The sequence below is a fragment of the Pollicipes pollicipes genome, unplaced genomic scaffold, assembly GCF_011947565.3.
Source record: "Pollicipes pollicipes isolate AB1234 unplaced genomic scaffold, Ppol_2.1 Scaffold_6138;HRSCAF=7277_pilon_pilon_pilon, whole genome shotgun sequence".
Lineage (NCBI taxonomy): Eukaryota > Metazoa > Arthropoda > Thecostraca > Pollicipedomorpha > Pollicipedidae > Pollicipes > Pollicipes pollicipes.
Genome location: NW_023596818.1, coordinates 3,354,683 through 3,372,041, shown reverse-complemented (window position 1 = coordinate 3,372,041; position 17,359 = coordinate 3,354,683). Strand labels below are relative to the sequence as shown.

Genomic DNA, 17,359 nt, shown 5'->3' with positions numbered 1-17,359 from the left:
GCCTTACCTTGACCTGTCATAGGGCAGTGACCTTAAAGGGTGCATCCAATTTTAATATATAAAAAGATCCGCCATTCAATAACCCACAGCCATGCAAAGTTTGGCGTGATTACGTCACACCGTTCGAACATAATTTTGTATGAACTTTTTGGGGTCATATTGACCCCCACCCGGGCGCGTATTGATATTCTAAATGACACGGAAGTGTTTTTAAAATCACGCATTATTCCATCTTGGCACAGCGTTGGACCCAAAGGCAATGATGTCAGCAATGAATAAGGCACGCGCGAGCGATTCTTTTTGCATTGTATATATGCATGTACAATGTCCCGGCGGCTCAGTTGGTTACAGCGATTCTTCCGATCCACACACCCGTGGCGGGGCAGGTTGTAGTCGATGCAGGCGTTCGTAATATGTTCTAGACATGTATGCCCTGCCGCCGAAGGTAGCCACCGCGCTAAAGGTCAGGTGACGTCAGAGGACAGGACGGGTCGTGCCGAACTTGGCGGCACGTTTAAATTTCACCACTAAATTCTGCCGTTGTCCTGAAATTGCGTGATCAGATGGGAGGGGCCAGGACTCGAACAACATGCACTGCTTAGCGTGAGCTCTGATCCCCGAGATCCACCCATTCAAAATGTTTATCATTTAAGAGAGAGAGAGAGAGAGAGAGAGGAGAGAGGAGAGAGAGAGAGAGAGAGAGAGAGAGAGGAGAGAGGAGGGGAGGAGAGAGAGAGAGGAGAGATGAGAGGGAGAGGGGAGAGGAGAGGGAGAGGGAGAGGGAGAGGGAGAGGGAGAGGGAGAGGGAGAGGGAGAGGGAGAGGGAGAGAGAGAGAGAGAGAGAGAGAGAGATATATATATATATATATATATATATATATATATATATATATATATATATATATTAATGTTTGAACTATGCACATTTTGAACGGAGAATGCATGACAAACATCCTCTTCATTTATGGCACAATGAAGGGGTTACATGACAATAAGTTATTTCCAGCTTTATAAAAAGTAATACAAATATCGAGGAGCTCGGGTGCCTCCTGAGGATGATTTGGTCATGGTCTGATCAATTCGACGGTGAAAGGAACGGAATGAGACGGTTTGCAACTTGTCAACAGTCAAGGTTTCCATCCCATTCCAACCGAAATTTGTACATTGTGCATCCCCTTTACGAGAATTCTTTGTTTATGCTTTGTGAAGCGTTTTCACTGATGCATTTTAGCCACACGAGGGCATGGTTTAGGTAGCCAATCATTGTTGCGTTTTTGTGGGCAACTTTGGTATAGACCCGAGCCTTGGTTATTGAAAAAGCAACGAGCCGTCGTGCTCACCTTTGGCTGTGGCCACTTCCCACACCGGTACAGTGCCCTGCCGAGGCCTGGAACGTTTCACAGCTGCGTTGCGGGGAGGCCTCAGCCTGCTATGTGGCCTCGGCTGCCTTTTGATGATGTAACGAGCTGTCCTTCTGTTGCTGGGGTGTTGCATCACACACTCACCTCGCCTCATCCCGGATCACATGGGCCTGCTGACCGTGCTCGCGAGCTTGGCTAGCTGCATTCTTGATTAGATCTTTTAATCAGTGGCGGCTTTTGCTTCTCCGGCCATCTCGACCTGCACGCCGGTCACGTGACTAAGCCGCGTGTCCATTTGCGGGCAATGCAGCCGTGTCACGTGGTCGCCGTGAGACTGCTCGAGGGCTGGCGGCGACGCGGCCCGGCCTCAAATATTTAGACGATGAGTTGATCCAGGAAGGTCTCACACGTCACCTGTCAAGGGAATTCGGATGGACGTGACGCGTGGCGCAGCGGCCGGCATCTGGCGCACCGCGCGCCGCCAGCTCGCGTTAGGACTTCGGATCATGGATCCCGTCAGACAGGCACCCCCTGTGCTTGAATGTCCTTCTCTTTTTGCGGCTGTTGTGAAGGCGTTTTGCTCGTACCGCGCTCTCGCCTGTATGGGTAGGATCGTAAACATAAACGGCTGCGTTTTTATGATGCTCTGCATGAGCCAGCTACTGCAGCTCAAAGGGACGTGGAAGTATTATCGTATGATGTAAGTATAGTACACTATCGATTGGTTTGCTCAAAATTCATCATAACACCAAAAAACAATCCTGATCATAGTCGGGGCCATTAAATTAAGTCCCTTCTACATAAGCAACGCACGTTTACGTGTCTAACACTCAGCTCAGGAACCGCGGACTAGACGGAAGCGTGGGTGCTGGGCGGTGCAGCATGGGACGTACGCACGGAAACGTTCCTTGCACGCGCGGAGAGCTGCACCCGATAAGCATGAAATGTTACGTCCGTTATTGTATTGCATTTACTGCTCGGAACTTTCGACCAGATACTGTATTGCAGTCATCAGTGTATTTGAAACCGGCACTTCAACAACCAATTTGGATGCGGTCTGCACTGGTGCCATCAACGAGGTGTGGGATACTCGTACTCGTAATCAAGGATACTCGTTTAACCTAAAACATGCTCCGGAAGAAGAGCTATTTTGAGGTTATTTGGCTATCGAGACATGCCGATGGTTTTGAAGCATTTACCACAGCATTACACAATGTTATCTGTTGCACTGTCGCGACGGTGTCAGAAAATGAAGCGGCGATCGTTTTATTTCTTGGCGTGATTTATTATATCACTATAAATCCATAAGGAAATGGTACGTTACTTATTTTCCTCTTAATTCATTTGATGCTTCATAGTTATTTGGGATCCGTCTCCCGGCTTGCAAAGGCCCATGAAAAAGACACCTGACAGCAATCACATACTTGTCTGGGTAGAACGTGTCTTCGGCGCGTCTGGGAGGGACTCTACGGTTTTTCTCTTTTGAAAAAAAATCAGATTTGACCTATTTTTGACCTTGGTGTGACAGTTATACCTGACCTTGGGTCAACGGAATTGGTTCATTCAATTGTTGTATTGCATATGAAAGCATCTCGGAGATGTATGGCTCCGCCTCACATTCCGTTGTTTCATCAGATTGAACGATTCTTTAGAGATTGAATTTGCTGAATCCATGACCAGACCTCAACCTGCCGTAAGTCAGTGACATTTCAAGGTACATCTATTTTTTCATGCCAAACGATCCGCTCTTTTCTACAGCTATTCAAAACTTGGCGCGGCTGCCGCGCCGTTTGAAAGCAATTCCGGAAAAACCCTTGGGGAGTCAAATTGGCATCCCACCGTAGCTCGTGCTGGTGGTGGGCAATACCATTTTCTGAAAATGGCCTCATCTGCACGATTTGGCTTTCCAAAATGCATGATGACGTCAACGCGTTCTCTTCATATTCAGCTGACGCAAGGCTGTCCTTGTCTAGGAAGCAATACAAGTGACTCACCTCTAGCATCTAACATCATCTATCATCTAACATGTACAAATGATAGTTTCTATCATGTTTATAAGATGTACTGTTTTGCAGTATGATCAGGCAAAGTACCCTCGTTATGATCTGTGTGGTATGCTTGCACCCTAATTACGATTTTGTGTCAGATTAGGTAAACGAGCCGAGATATCAGTGCATCCTCACGGCACATCACAGGGCAATGTAACTTCAATAGTCCATGCCTCTCCCGAAGCTTCTTGGAGGCGTATAGGTTGCTGCACGTACGCCACCGACGGAGCAACTTTCGGCCTCGGCAGCAGCAATCTCTCGGCTGATCGGCCGGGATCTTCCCCGCCCAGCAACAGTGCAACTGCCGGAGCGGAGGGGCCCTGTGCAGACACGGCCGGGCGCGCGCTCGGCCGCTGAACTTTGACCCTGCGTCTCGCGTGCCGCCAGATCGCCCTGCTGCGGGCCCACGGCGGCGAGCACCTGTTGCTGGGCGCGTCCTGGAGGTCGCTCCATCTCAACGGTTACGTGCTGCTGGGCAACAAGAGCGTCGTCACCCGCGGGTCGCCAGGTCAGCGGCGGGGTCAGGGCGGGGTCGCGGTCGCGGAATCTGGCGGGTGACTTCAAGCGAGGAGCGTTATGTCAGGCGGCGAGGGGATAGGCAAACGCCGCCCTTTTGTTTGCGGAGAAGGCCGCCGCTTGCTGGCCGTTGGACTCGTCTCTGACGTCGATGAGCGCGCGCACTGGCGTCCCAGTGGTCCTGTCTGAGCCCCCGTCTAGCGGTGATTGTGTCTGCGCTATCGATGGCGTATAAATGCTTGCTTGCTTGTGGTCATCAAAGACCGCGATTGCCGTAGGTGGTGCAGTGCTTACGAATCCGCCTGAAGGTTGGCTGGGCAATGGTAGTCCTTGCCAGGCTTTTCACCCAACGCGGTGTCATCGGGACAGTCCAAGAGAGAGCTTGGAGAAATGTGAGAAATAGGGAGGATTCTCCTAGCCGCTGAGGGCTGGGAAAACTAAGAGGCCAAATATAATCCAACTTTGAAACTTTTGCATTCTGCATTCAAGGCTGTTTGAAGTGCGGCTATTGTTAGTTTGTGTAGGACAGTTTCCTCTCCACGATAAGTAAATTTTTTGTCATAGTGGTCTCCCATACTATGGCTCTCATACGTGGAAGACATAGGTGTCTTCCATACTACAGGAATAAAGAACCATTCGGAGTGGGATATTTAGACTATCCGTAGGAGAGCTGGGATACGCGTCAACGGTCACCGAGGCAGATAAAGGAGCGTTGGAACATGGTGAAAAACATCCTATTTACACCACCAAAAGCGTAAGTTCAGAGTCCACATCCTATTTACACCACCAAAAGCGTAAGTTCAGAGTCCACAGTCCCGGACAGTCAGACGCCACGTAGGAGGATGCGCCTCCATTCCAGAAAAGCGCACAGCCAGATAATTGCACCCTGCCCACTCCCCATCTGTTAACGGTGCACATAATGTAACGATATTAATTGGTAACAATATGAAGTATGAGTTAAAAACAGCACCGAGTAAGAGGTTTAACTTCTTAATGCCAGACATCTAAGTGAGGGTTTCACGAGAGGCGGGGAGAAGGGCCGTGTGAAACACCCAATCCGACTTGTGGGCCATACATTCCCAACCTTTCCTCCATATCGAAGGCGACCCCCTCGGCCAGCGTTGTTCACCCCATAACTCCTGGGCCGCAACTTCGCCCGTCAACCCTCCCCCCCCCCCCCCCCCTCCGTCTCCCTCTCCACCACCATATCCTTTGACCATGCGGCCGCCGTTATGACACCCTTCAGTAACGTCCTTGGCGAGATTTTGCGCCAGCAGACATAGAGCGTTAACGCTCAGTCATGTACTCGATTGAGCGATTAAAAGTTAACTGCATTTTTCGTTCCCGCGATGCTTATGATCCACCACCACCGCATCTTTGAAACTGGCAAGATGAGTGTGGGGACAAAACTATTGCCTCCCCCCCCCCCCCAACACACACCTTTTGAATGCATCTTCGACCGCGGCATGCCTACCCGCGATCAGCTGTTGCCCAGCCAGTCGATCTACAGCTTCTCCGCTGTGGGGATGGCTGCGACAGAGAACAAACGACAATACTCCGCCCCGCAGGCCATCCATCATCGCGTTGAGAAATGTCGGCAGCGCAAGATAATTGGGATACTTACAGGGGAATTGGCACGTTTGTCCCAATTCCCTTCATAGCTAAAGCCCCGTTCTTCGCGAGCTGCACAAGTTGACGGATGTGTTGCGGACTCCTCCAATATACACACAACCAACCAAACCACAACTAATATACACACAACCACGCGACAGTTGTAAGTGTGGCGCTGATTATACTTGCTGTGCTTGAGGCTACAATTTGATGACATATATATATATATATATATATATATATATATATATATATATAATATCTCTCTCGCTCTCGCTCTCGCTCTCGCTCTCTCTCTCTCTCTCTCTCTCTCTCTCTCTCTCTCTCTCTCTCTCTCTCTCTCTCTCTCTCTCTCTCTCTCTCTCTCTCTCTCTCTCTCTCTCTCTCTCTCTCTCTCTCTTTTCATATAAATATCACATTTATAGAAAACAACTGCGCAAGAAAAAGGAGGAGATTGTTAATTTGTAATCCCAAACTAGTAGCACAATAGGGTTGCAGCTTGCACCAGGGGGTGCAACGCGAGGCCTCAGGATATCAGTAGACCCAATGGTTCCCCCGCCCCACCCCCGACTAGCTACGCTCCTGCTGTATGTTTGCCTGGGCTACGGACTGCTTGTCGCATAAATATCCCCAGTTTATGAAAGCGCAGCAAAAATGCCAGCAAAGCCGGGCAACCAGTGTAAGCTGCCGTTCATTTTGCACGCTTGTGATGTGACAAGTTTTCGCGTTCATCATTTGGGAAAAGTTTCGCGTGGCCGTCACGTTATCACGCGGTTCGGATCCGTCGCTGCCCGTCGAACCCCTGCAAGCAGCATGGTCGGCGAGGCCGCGACGTAATGCCGCGATGGCATGATACACGCAGAGAGTACGCGAACGCACCCATCGACGCTCGAGGCTTCGTAAAAAAGCTGCTGTCCTAAGTCCGACACGGAGGCTGATCTGGGGGGGGGGGGGAGGGGCAGAGGCGGGTCGGCCGGGGCGCAGCGCGCCAGCGGAGCGCCGGTAATCGCTCCCGAGCCCACCAGATAGCGTATCTCTCCCCCTCCCCCTCCCCCTCCCCCAGCTCGATCGACATCTCCCGCCTGGGGCCATTCGGCTGCACCCGCACTGAAGCAGGACGGCTCGTGTTTGTGTATGTGTGTCTGTGCGTGTGTGTATTTGTATGTGTGTGCGTATGTGGAGCTGCGCGCTATGCTGTCTCCAGCCCCCCCCCCCCTCGCGCTCGGGGACAACGGCACCGCCCATGAAATTTACCGTAAACCAGCCTTCAACCGCCAAATGCCAACAAGCGGTTTGGGATCCTGAGAGGTAGGCAAGCGCACTTCGTCACACCGAACCGATGCGGGGCTATCGCGTGCCGTAACGCGAGGTTAGGAACGAATGGGTCCGCAGTGTCAGTGGGGGCTCAGAGTGTGCGTAGTTTGCACTGCGAGCACGCATTGTGAATCAACAAGCTTTCGCACGAACCACGTGAGGGGAACAGTGTTAGGGAGGAAAAACGGCCGTGAAAAGGCGCGCGGCAATTCCGAGCTGGCGACCAAGCCAGACGTGCATTGGTGGCGACCAGCGAAAGGTAACCCTGGAGATGTGTCACGGAAGTGTCAAACATGGAGCATCAGGGACACTAAGTCCGGCGAACTACTGTTTCTTGGGGGCAAAAGGAAGTATAGGGATTTGATGGCTTTGCTCATTTTTTACACATACCCTACGTCTTTTCGATCCGGGTTGTCTTTGATGCTGAAGTACGGTGGCAGCAGATAGTTGTACACACCGACCCTGGACCCCGCGTCCCGCGTCGCCGTCCTGACCCAGTGCCTCCGGAGGCGTGGCTCTACCCGCGACACCTGAATTCCACACCTGCCCCGTCGTATCGTCGACCCTGAATCACGCCTCCCCCCCCCCGCGTGACCTTTGACAGGGCAGGGTCTGCCGGCCGCCGGGACAGGTCAAAGGTGCGGTCCATGTTTTGGTTCAAAGTGCCAAGGCTGTGCGGAAGTGGCGCCGGCCGCAGAGCCGGCAGCCGCCCGCCGCGTGACGCGGTTCCGGAGGGGGTCGACGACGCTGCCACCTGGCGGGCACCGTCAGCGCCGACAGGGCCGCCGGAGCGAGGCAGAGGTCAACATTGGGGGCAGCGTATATTGGGCGGTCAGTACAGGATCTTGTATCCTAATCGCCATATATATATATATATATATATTGCTGCGTCCACTCTAGCCGTGTTAGGCCATAGGTTTAACGTCAGTGCACCGGAATGTTGGGATCCGGCTACTTTCCGATCAACAGCGAAGTTCCGCTCATGCGTGGTGTGCCCATGTGCTCATGCGCGGGGCTGCCTCCTGATAGTGGAGCACTGAGCACGCACAGTGGCCAGTGTTCCAGTTGCCAGGCTGGATCGTCCAGCTCTCGTGAGCGGATGCCGCTGCCAGTGCGTGGATAAGCCCGGCGCTAGCGACACGGGAACATGCCATTTGCGTCTGGAAATGGCGTTTCCCTCGATGCGAAGGTGTCCTCCAAATCATCACAGCTGTGGACGCCGTCTGTCGGAGGCCGACACAGGAGATTGGCCGAATGGCGTGGCCCGACTTGGCCGGAGTGCGGTATGAGCGCTCGGCTGTCGGGAGAAATAACGCCGCACAACGAGATGACAAGAAGGTGGGGAAAAACGTTCAGATCAGAGATAGCGGTTTGTTCCTGGCGCCCTGGTTAGGTAGATGCATTCGGGCGGTTGGCTATGGTGTCCTTGCTGCGCTGATGACGGAAATCACGCATTAAAAATCAGCACTGGAGCCATAGTCCTCTGTCGCCTGTCCCTGTCCAGCTGGGTGCCGACGCAAGCACGCCATGTCTCGCCAGTCACCGTGGTAAAGGCATGCCCGAGTTGGATTTCGTCGCAGTTCTCCCCTCTCCGTGCCGTGACGCTGTTGCTCAGAGTTTCTCCTCCGCAGCAGTTGGCGACAGCGTGTAAGGGTTCCAGGCGTCTGGGCTCGCGAGGACGTGAACTATTCCACGCAGCGGCGTACACGTGAAGAACCACCCCTCGCGGGCCTGGTGCAGCTGGTTGTGTGATGTGTCACATTCCATAAAACGCGTCGGTTTGTTTACACGAGCTTGTGCGAAGAACTTGCAGGTTCAAAACGCCTCGGCTGCTTGGCGAGAGTTTTGGCGTTCTTGCTGACCGATTCGTGTGAGCAATCCGTCAACAAAACATCGCGCAAAATGGCTGCACGCAGTTTGTCTAATACCGTTGTTTTTCAATGACTCAAATGAAACAGACGACGGTGTACCGGTGTTGTTAGAGACACCACCTGTCTCCTTCCTTTTTTGAGCCGCTCGCCGTTAACAGTCATCGACCATTAGCCCGCTGTTGGGCACGTCTTCAGCGTCACCATTTCCCAGCTGTGCGCGACCCCCCACTCCGTCCGACCTCCGGCGTCGGCCGGCCGTCGTCACCCCCTGACTGCTCCGTGTCGGGCGCCGGAGGACCGGCCGGCGGCCGCGCCGGCGCGGGCAGCTGCGGCCGCCAGCCCCGCCCCCGTCCCCCCGTCCCCCGGCCGGCGTGCCTGGCCGATAGCCGCGGCCGGCGCCACTGCCGCCTTATCTGTTTACAGAGTCAGCCGAGAGCGTTGTCTCGGGTTGTCCGCTGGCGGTGGCGCTGAGGGGCGGGGGGGGGGGGGGGGATGGAGGGGGTCGGACGGCGAGGGCACGGGCATGTTATGCGGGGTGATCTGCAGCTGGATGATCCTTTCCGACGCCGGCTGAGTGCTGTGGTTACTTACTGTTAGTGCTGCGGTAGGTTGCCTTCAGCTGCGGCCAATTAGAACGACGAGCTCTGCTGAGCCATGCGATCCCGGATCTCACCGTGCGCTCCTCCCGCGTCCGGCTCCACCTTTGAATCTTGTTGTCGAGAGCGGCGGGATCTGATGTCTTCCACATACAGAAGCTACTTGCCTGCTCGGCTTGTCTCGTCTCCGTGTCCAAGCATTACACATTGTTGATCACCGGTATTTTTTAGATGCCTTCCCGCATCCCCAGAGTTATTTTGGCCACACCACGTAAACACCACTAAATGCGTAGGAGAAAATTTTGCTCCTCGTCAATGACATCTTGGATAAACTCACCAGCCGCTCAAGCACGTTTGATAACCACCCAAGAGTGAACGATTCATAGCGAATAAAGTAGATAGTTTGAAGCAAGGCAATCCTTTTTACCAACAATTTTAACTCGTTGAACCCCGATTTGTCATTTTTGGTTAAAAGTGTAACTCAGTAATAATAAATCTAAGACATGTCAGCTTCAATACTTCACCACGTGTAACTATCCTGCCGTACATAGCTTTGGGACAGAATTGGAGCAGCTAATACAGAAGTGGTTGCCAGCAAAATTCTGCTCTTAAAAACTGGTTTCTCAATATCTTGAGTGCAGAATTCCTCGTGCTTATTTCACATTGCGATCTTGTAGGTTGGCGGGTATGATTGATAATGCTATTTTGTGGGTGGGTTAGATGATGCTGCCTGCCAGAAAACCATGCGAAGATGCTGCCTTTTAGTTGGGGAAGCTGAAAGAAGCCGTCCTTTAAAATGACGGTAATTTTGCCGTTAGGAGCACCTGATATTTAACCCTACCAAGCTTCTAAACATGATTTATGACCAGATTCGGCGATCTTCTGTGATATATCCCGTTAGGTTTGTTTATAAAGCATATTATCATGCCTCAAGATATTTAATTTAACATTTTGCTTCTTCCCTGCAAAGAAGTGCACGGCTCTCCAGCTGCTTTGGCACGAGCACGCCCTAAGGCAGAAAGCTGCTTACCAGTGACTGATGATCCAACGGCTCAACCGGGAGAGCGAACGGCTGATATTTATGTTAATTTCAAGGAAGAGCTCTAAAACTTCACAGAAATCCAGTTCATGGCCACTGGTCGGTTCGGGGCAATGAAAAGTAATGGCGTTTAAGGCCAAATTCAACAAATCATAAAATTCCACGATTTGCTTGCGTTTATTCTTCCTTTCGCCTGACGTAATGCTTTAACAAAACTGTCATTTGTATAAGGTTCTTAGATGGTCTCTAAAATGCAGATGTGTTCATTCTTGGACTATTTTAGTTTTCCGTGGTCCATGAAACCAGTGCCTCTCCTGGATCCGCCACTGTCCATGGTTTGATCGCTATTTGTGTCTTTGTGTATTTTTTGGTGGTGTGTGCTCAGTGCTGAAAAGACAGTGCCAGCCGCGGCACGAGCTTACGGCATATGCAATGGCGTAGCGTTGATTAGAAGACGTGTTGTTTCGTCCATGTTGCGAGGGAGAGGGAAGCGGGATAGGAGAAATGGAGCGTGAGTTATTTGAAAAATAGAAGAATACCCAAGTTTTAGCGCTTCGCCCGATAGAATGCAACGCATAGCAGAGTTTTGAGCGTGAGGAAGCAGGCCGTTCCGTCCGCATTTATAAACGGCATCGTCCAAGGCATACCCTGACACGCTAACGCTCACAGAGGTGTCCCACATTTCTGTGGTCTTTTGAATTAAATTAGCCATATTTAAGACCATGAAGCAGTTCGCAACCCTACCCTTCTTGAGACCTACATCCCCCCCCCCCCGTAGCTTCTGAGCTACGCGCCCGCAGAGGTGCGGAGACGATTTCGGGAAGAGCATCTCAAGGTTACCATGACTACGTGACGTCATAATAAAGTGCTTCAAAGTCTGCCATTCCAAAAGTCATACAGCTATCAAGGCCAAGACTAATGAAATGATCGAGTCGTTCATATCTGTTGTCCGTGAGCACGATTTCCAGATATAACGGCCGTCAATTAGCTCTCAATCAATACTGTGCAAGGTACAATGACGTAATCAAACAATGCCGCATCGAGGGGCATATTTACTTAACAGAAGAGATATTGCGTTGTTTAGAGCAGTCTTTTCCACTTAAAAGTATATCAATAGTTGTTAATGAGCTTGTCTCACCACCATATCTGATGCTTCCTTCAATATTTTCAAACGTGAAACATTCCCTTTAGTCCGCAAGCGACATTTGTATGCGCATTTTTGTACAATACGCCGCTGGCCCGGCCCTGCATGCATCCCTGCATGAAAGAGGAAATGTCATACGACCATACGGAGTGGCAATCATGCATCGCAAGGAATGCACGAATTATGAGCATTGAATGCTTCCATGCACATCACTGGTTTTTTACCAGACAACATCGAATGTCTACTCGATGCCACACGTCCTATTTGCACATGCCACACAGGCATACGGTGTAATTTCGGCACAGTCCACTGACAGACGCGTGTGGTAGGACGTACACACGCCATGAGGCCGACGCACCAGGGGTGCTCGGCTCCACTCATCCCATATGATGCGAAACCAGTGCACGGGTGACCTGTTTGTGCTCAACAACAATATTTAATTGGTGATGATTCGTTCGATAACCGACCAGATATGATTGCAAGGTGCTGAACTGGTAGATAGACGCAATTATCAGGAACAGGTCACCGGCTTCGTTCAATCTGCATCCGGAATGTCAGTATCTGCGATGACAGTGGATGGATCGACTGGGCTGTCTTCTGCCGGGAAGCGAACTGGTTCAGCGGAGGAGGCTTGGGTGGATCTTTGACGCTGAAATGGAAAGGAACGTTATATCGTATTTATGTGTCGCATTTGTGAGATAACTTCCACGCCAAATTAAAATATATCATTTTGTTGGCCTGGCCGTCAGTCATTGACTCATAGCTTTCACATCCTGTGAATTGAGTTTTTCACCCCTGTTTTTTTGCGGTGAATTTTTTCGCTCCCAACCTAGCTCGAAAGCGATTCTAGCTCCCTGCCTATGAAAAGTTAGTAGGTAGTTAGTAGGTAGTCAAGGACGGATAGAGGTAGTCCATTAGTTAGTAGGTAGGGAAGAGCGGTGGGGTCCGCTATCTTCCACATGCAGAGTCCACATGCCTGGTTGGCTCGTCGTGTCTTCATGGTGCTGGGTGATGCGATGTGATTAACTTCACACCCATCACCGCGTGGGTGCGGCTGTCGTGCCTTTGGGCCCTTTGCTGACTGACTTCACACCCACCACTGCGTGGGTGCGGCTGTCGTGCCTTTGGGCCCCGTGCTGACTGACTTCACACCCATCACCGCGGGGGTGCGGCCGTCGTGTCTTTGGGCCCCGTGCTGACTGACTTCACACCCATCACTCCGTGGGTGCGGCTGTCGTGCCTTTGGGCCCTTTGCTGACTGACTTCACACCCACCACTGCATAGGTGCGGCTGTCGTGCCTTTGAGCCCTGCGCGTGAAAAAAGAAAGGCCCGAACCAGAAGCACACGGCCCACGCTTCGACGAGACATTTACACATTCCTGCATTTAGCTCGTGTTGTGCTTTGGGAAGTATGGCTTATTCTGCGCCGACATTGAAGTGCGCGTATGCGGCCATCGTCAAGGTTCTTGCCGTTCCTCAAAGACTCCAGCACGGCTATCGTAATGCCCTTTCCATCTTAGCTGCGACTGGCGACTCCGGAGACGAACGTGTGACATAGCGGCCTTATGGCCAAGGTTTGCTCGGTGGGAGACTTTATGTAAAGGTGTGTTTCAATTTGTTCTCATGAAATATGGAATACTCCCATCTCTCATCTCACATCAATAATCTCACATAAAAAACGTATCTAATTTTTGGAAATAAGGTTGCCACGTACATAGGTGGAAACACCGGAATCCGCTAATGGCTCAAATCTTGCACACATCACGTTGTAAGATCAATGTCCGCATCAAGCCGAGTTTTCCGAGGCCGAGACAGGAGATACGCCGAGCTGTTAAAAAAGCCGCGGGCGTTTGCGGGATGCTAAAGCTCGTGGTATGCTCTGCTGCGTGCTTGCGGAGACATGTCAGAACCAGTGCTGGGGTCACTGGTTCACTAACCCGACGGTGGACAAACACTCACCGACGCGCTGGGCAGCAGTTGTTTATCTCCGAGACTCAGAGTCTGAGCGCTGGGCGTTAGCGGTAACGAAAATACACACTGTCTGTGTAAACAGGGCTCGGCGATCGTGTCTGAGACCGCGACATTATTTGTTTGGCCTCCACGTAGGCATCATTGATGGTCGCTTTTAGCATTTTTGACGTCGGTGCGACTTGAGCAGCGGCTTTTGCCTCACTCCAATCTTTTAAACGTGTGGGTTTTGCACACTTTATGTGCTATAGATGGGATGTCCGTGTGCGCTCCTTAACGACGCGTGCGCTGCTCTGTTATAAAGTATGCGGTGCTAATGTTTGCACGAGCATCAATCGGGCCAGCGACGGGTTTTATCCGCGGTTTTGCTCGTCAAGTGGGCCTTGTGTTCACTACAGCTTACTGTTTGCTCGACAGATGCCGCTATCAACAAGATTGGCGGCCGTCTCATGGACGAGGTCATCAAACCTATGCGTGACATGCAAGTGGACGAGACGGAGTACGCGGCGCTCAAGGCAATAGTCTTCTTCGATCCAGGTACACTAAGTGCGTATCTCGATCTCCCTTTTGTTCAAGCCAGGGGCGGCACTAGGGATTTTGAGATACGGGGGTGGTGCGGGGGCAGGAGGATTTCCCAGTGGGTTCCTGTACAAAATCGGGCTTCCTCTCAGGGTGACCTCCTGGGCAGTATTGCATCCAAGGGTAGGCACCCAGGGGGTACGTGCTCCCGCATGACGTTGTTGTACGCGTCAGTACCCATTTAAAGAAACATCGGCGAATACAAATCCAGAATGAGGATCTTCTAATCATACTTTTGCATCGTAACGGAGCGCACCTAATCATGCTCCGTTCGTGGTTTAGGCTCGAGTGGGTGGCCACTGGTTGTGTGTTCCAATGCAGTTACAAAATACGTAGGTCTTGTCCAGGGTTGGTAATCCGAAGTTGACATCACCGTTGTGTGGAGCGTAACATTTGAAGAGTGGAACGTACGTTTATTAACACGCAGGCTCATAATGACACCGGGAAAGTCCCGACTCGAGTTAACCGATATGAATGCGATGAAATCTGGCGTCTGCTCACTAGGCATGCCGCACTGCGGCTGGCGCACCCCGCGTGTATCGGACTCTGCGCCGCACGGGCGTGACGTGACTTCGACCGGCGGGTCTGACCTGACCTGACCTGATGTGACCTCCCCGGCGCTGCAGCGGTCAGCCGGGGGTCGGCGGGCGACTGGTGCCGCGTCGAGCAGTGCCGCTACACCATCCAGCTCAACCTGGAGGACTACATCACCGACCGGCAGTACAGCCAGCGCGGCCGGTTCGGCGCCATGCTGCTCATCCTGCCCAGGTGAGCGCCGCGCGGCGCTGGCCGGGGCGGGGCGCACCGCCGACCGAACGGCGTTGTACGTCAGGCGACGCTCGGTGACGAGCAGAGCGGTGTCCGTTCGGGGCGGGGGGGGGGGGGGGTGAGTCTTTTAAGACGTGGCCTTACTCGTAACGTTCATCGTCATGACGCCATTTGTGTGGAGTTGGCGGCGTTGCTCCCCCCTCCCCCTCCTGTCATCTGCCGTGTTGGAGCCTATGATCATGCTCCTCAGCGCGTGGGTTAGAATGGCCATTGATACGCAGGGTGCAGATCTGGCTGGCACACGGCCAACACAACAGTCGGGCCAAAGGGGCACGCCAGCGACAACAATCGGGTCAAAAGGGTGCACCGACGACAACAATCGGGTCAAAAGGGCACACCGACGTCAGCAATCGGGTCAAAAGGGCGCACCAACAGCAACAATCGGGTCAAAATGGCACACCGACGACAACGATCGGGTCAAAAGGGCACACCGACGACAACAATCGGGTCAAAAGGCACACCGACGACAACAATCGGGCCAAAAGGGCGCACCAACGGCAACAATCGGGTCAAAAGGGCACACCGACGACAACAATCGGGCCAAAAGGGCGCACCGACGACAGCAATCGGGCCAAAAAGGTACACCGACGCGTTCACTCAGTCTGCCAGTCTCTGACTGCGCTACCGGGGCTGGCTTGGGTCGGCTGCGCTGCTCCTGGCGTGTCGGGCAGCAGCTGTTTATCAGCCGTGTGCTGACGGGCCTCCATGACCCCCACGTGGGCCGCCCGGGCCTGCGCTTCGACTGACCCCCCCCCCCCCCGCCCCCTCCCTGTTCCGTGCTCAGTCTGCAGTCAATCGCCCGGGAGATGGTGGAGCAGGTGCAGCTGCTCAAGATGTTTGGCACGACCAAGGTGGATAACCTGCTGGTGGAGATGCTGCTCGTCGGTGAGTCTGTTGCCGCAGCGGGACGATGGAGCGTATCGCGCTTTCGGACTATTTTAGGGAGTGTTGGCGGGAGGCTCGTAGTGCCTCACCCTGAGACACTTCAGCTGTTGACGGGTTCGAGTGAGCGTGATGGTTATTAGAATACGTGTCTAATGTTGAGAATTCCCAGCAGTATCCTAACGCGTTGATCTGTCGGGGTAAGTCATTATGTATAGGATGCGTAAAGATTAGGCCTCGTACGAATCTTTCGCCATGGAAATATTATTTGTTCTGCTTTCATGCGAATGTGTGTAAAGGTGGCATATTTTCGCCATTCATCTTCATCTCGCTTGCTCAACATCACGTCAATTGTCTTTTGGTTTACGTGCGATAAATGCACTTACCCTCAGCACCAAACACGCTGGGAATCCTCCACGAAAACGCCGCCTTCACGTGTCGTCCTTTCTCAGGTAGCGTTGCTGGAGAGATGGGGGCCGCGGACGGCCCGCCGCCGCCGCCGCCTCCTCACCCGCCGCCACCCCCGCAGTCCACGCCGCTCGTCTACTCGCCTCACTCGGCCGGCCTACTTCTGCCGCCGCCTCCGCCGGCGCCGCCGGGCTATTCCCTGCCGTACCAGCTGCCGGCGCCGCCGCCGCCGCCGCCGCAGCAGCAGCAGCAGTTGGGCGCCGCGCCGGGGTCCGCGCTGTCCCCTGACCGCCACCAGCAGGTGATCCAGCGCTGCGACTACGCCGCCTACAAGCGGCCGGCCGCCGTCTTCAAGGAGGAGGCGTCGCTCGAGGCGAGCTCGCAGCGCGCCTACAGCAGCTGACGCGCGCCGGCGCCCGCCGCCCGCTCGGAGCCGGTGCTGGCGCGGACGCCGCAGTGCGGCGAGGCGCGGCGCGGCGGCGAGTGACGTCATGCCGCGTCCCCGCCGCGGACGAGCGTCGGACGGACGGCGGCGGCGGCGCGACGCGCCAGCGCCCCCGCCGTGGTGGTGCCCGTGTCCGTGTCTGTGCTCGTTCCCGTGTCCGTGACGTGGCGAGCGGCCGCCGCGGGACCGGAGGCGGGCCGCGCGCGTCCGGGGGCACTCGGTCCGCGACGGTGCCGGAGGAGCAGCGGTCGTCACCTCACGTGATCGTCCGATAGTGACAGAGGCGTGACCGGAACGGAGGCTGAACGCCCTTCGTTGTGTGGAGTGGCGGCACCGTCTGGAGACAGAGTGCGCCAGCCGGGCGTGAGAGAGGTGGGGCGTCCGGCAGCGACCTCCAGTGAGGTACAGACTTGCTGTCGGCAGCCTTCGACGGTGCCCGAACCGGATGCCTTCTAGGTGCCAGTTTTTGTAAACATCTAGTTAATCAGCTATCCAGTAATCGTTACATTATATCGATGCCAATGTCCAAGCGTGTGTTTGTACGATGCATATGACAGTGTTCAAGCTCAACTTCAGTACGTATTTCGCCGCGAATGTGACTGGAGGCCATCGCTCCTGGACCGGTGGCGTGAGTCCAGTGATGGTAACAGCCACAATCGAAACAACCTGGCGACGAGCGAGTCTTGCGATGCCACTCCACAGCGGGACAGTCCATTGCAGCTTTAGGAATGTGATAAGTTTGTGGGTCG

At 53.5% G+C, this 17,359-nt stretch overlaps 1 protein-coding gene across 1 annotated transcript in view; it reads left to right on the top strand.

Annotated features, from left to right (window-relative positions):
• LOC119106074 (hepatocyte nuclear factor 4-gamma) overlaps positions 1–16,568 on the top strand; it is a 39,765-nt gene extending 23,197 nt beyond the window's left edge. The window contains exons 6-11 of the mRNA XM_037229671.1: positions 3,797–3,917; positions 13,886–14,005; positions 14,674–14,815; positions 15,660–15,760; positions 16,210–16,382; positions 16,464–16,568. Coding sequence (XP_037085566.1) covers positions 3,797–3,917; positions 13,886–14,005; positions 14,674–14,815; positions 15,660–15,760; positions 16,210–16,382; positions 16,464–16,568 — 762 coding nt within the window. The remainder of the gene's footprint in view (positions 1–3,796; positions 3,918–13,885; positions 14,006–14,673; positions 14,816–15,659; positions 15,761–16,209; positions 16,383–16,463) is intronic.
• Positions 16,569–17,359: the final 791 nt, after the last annotated feature.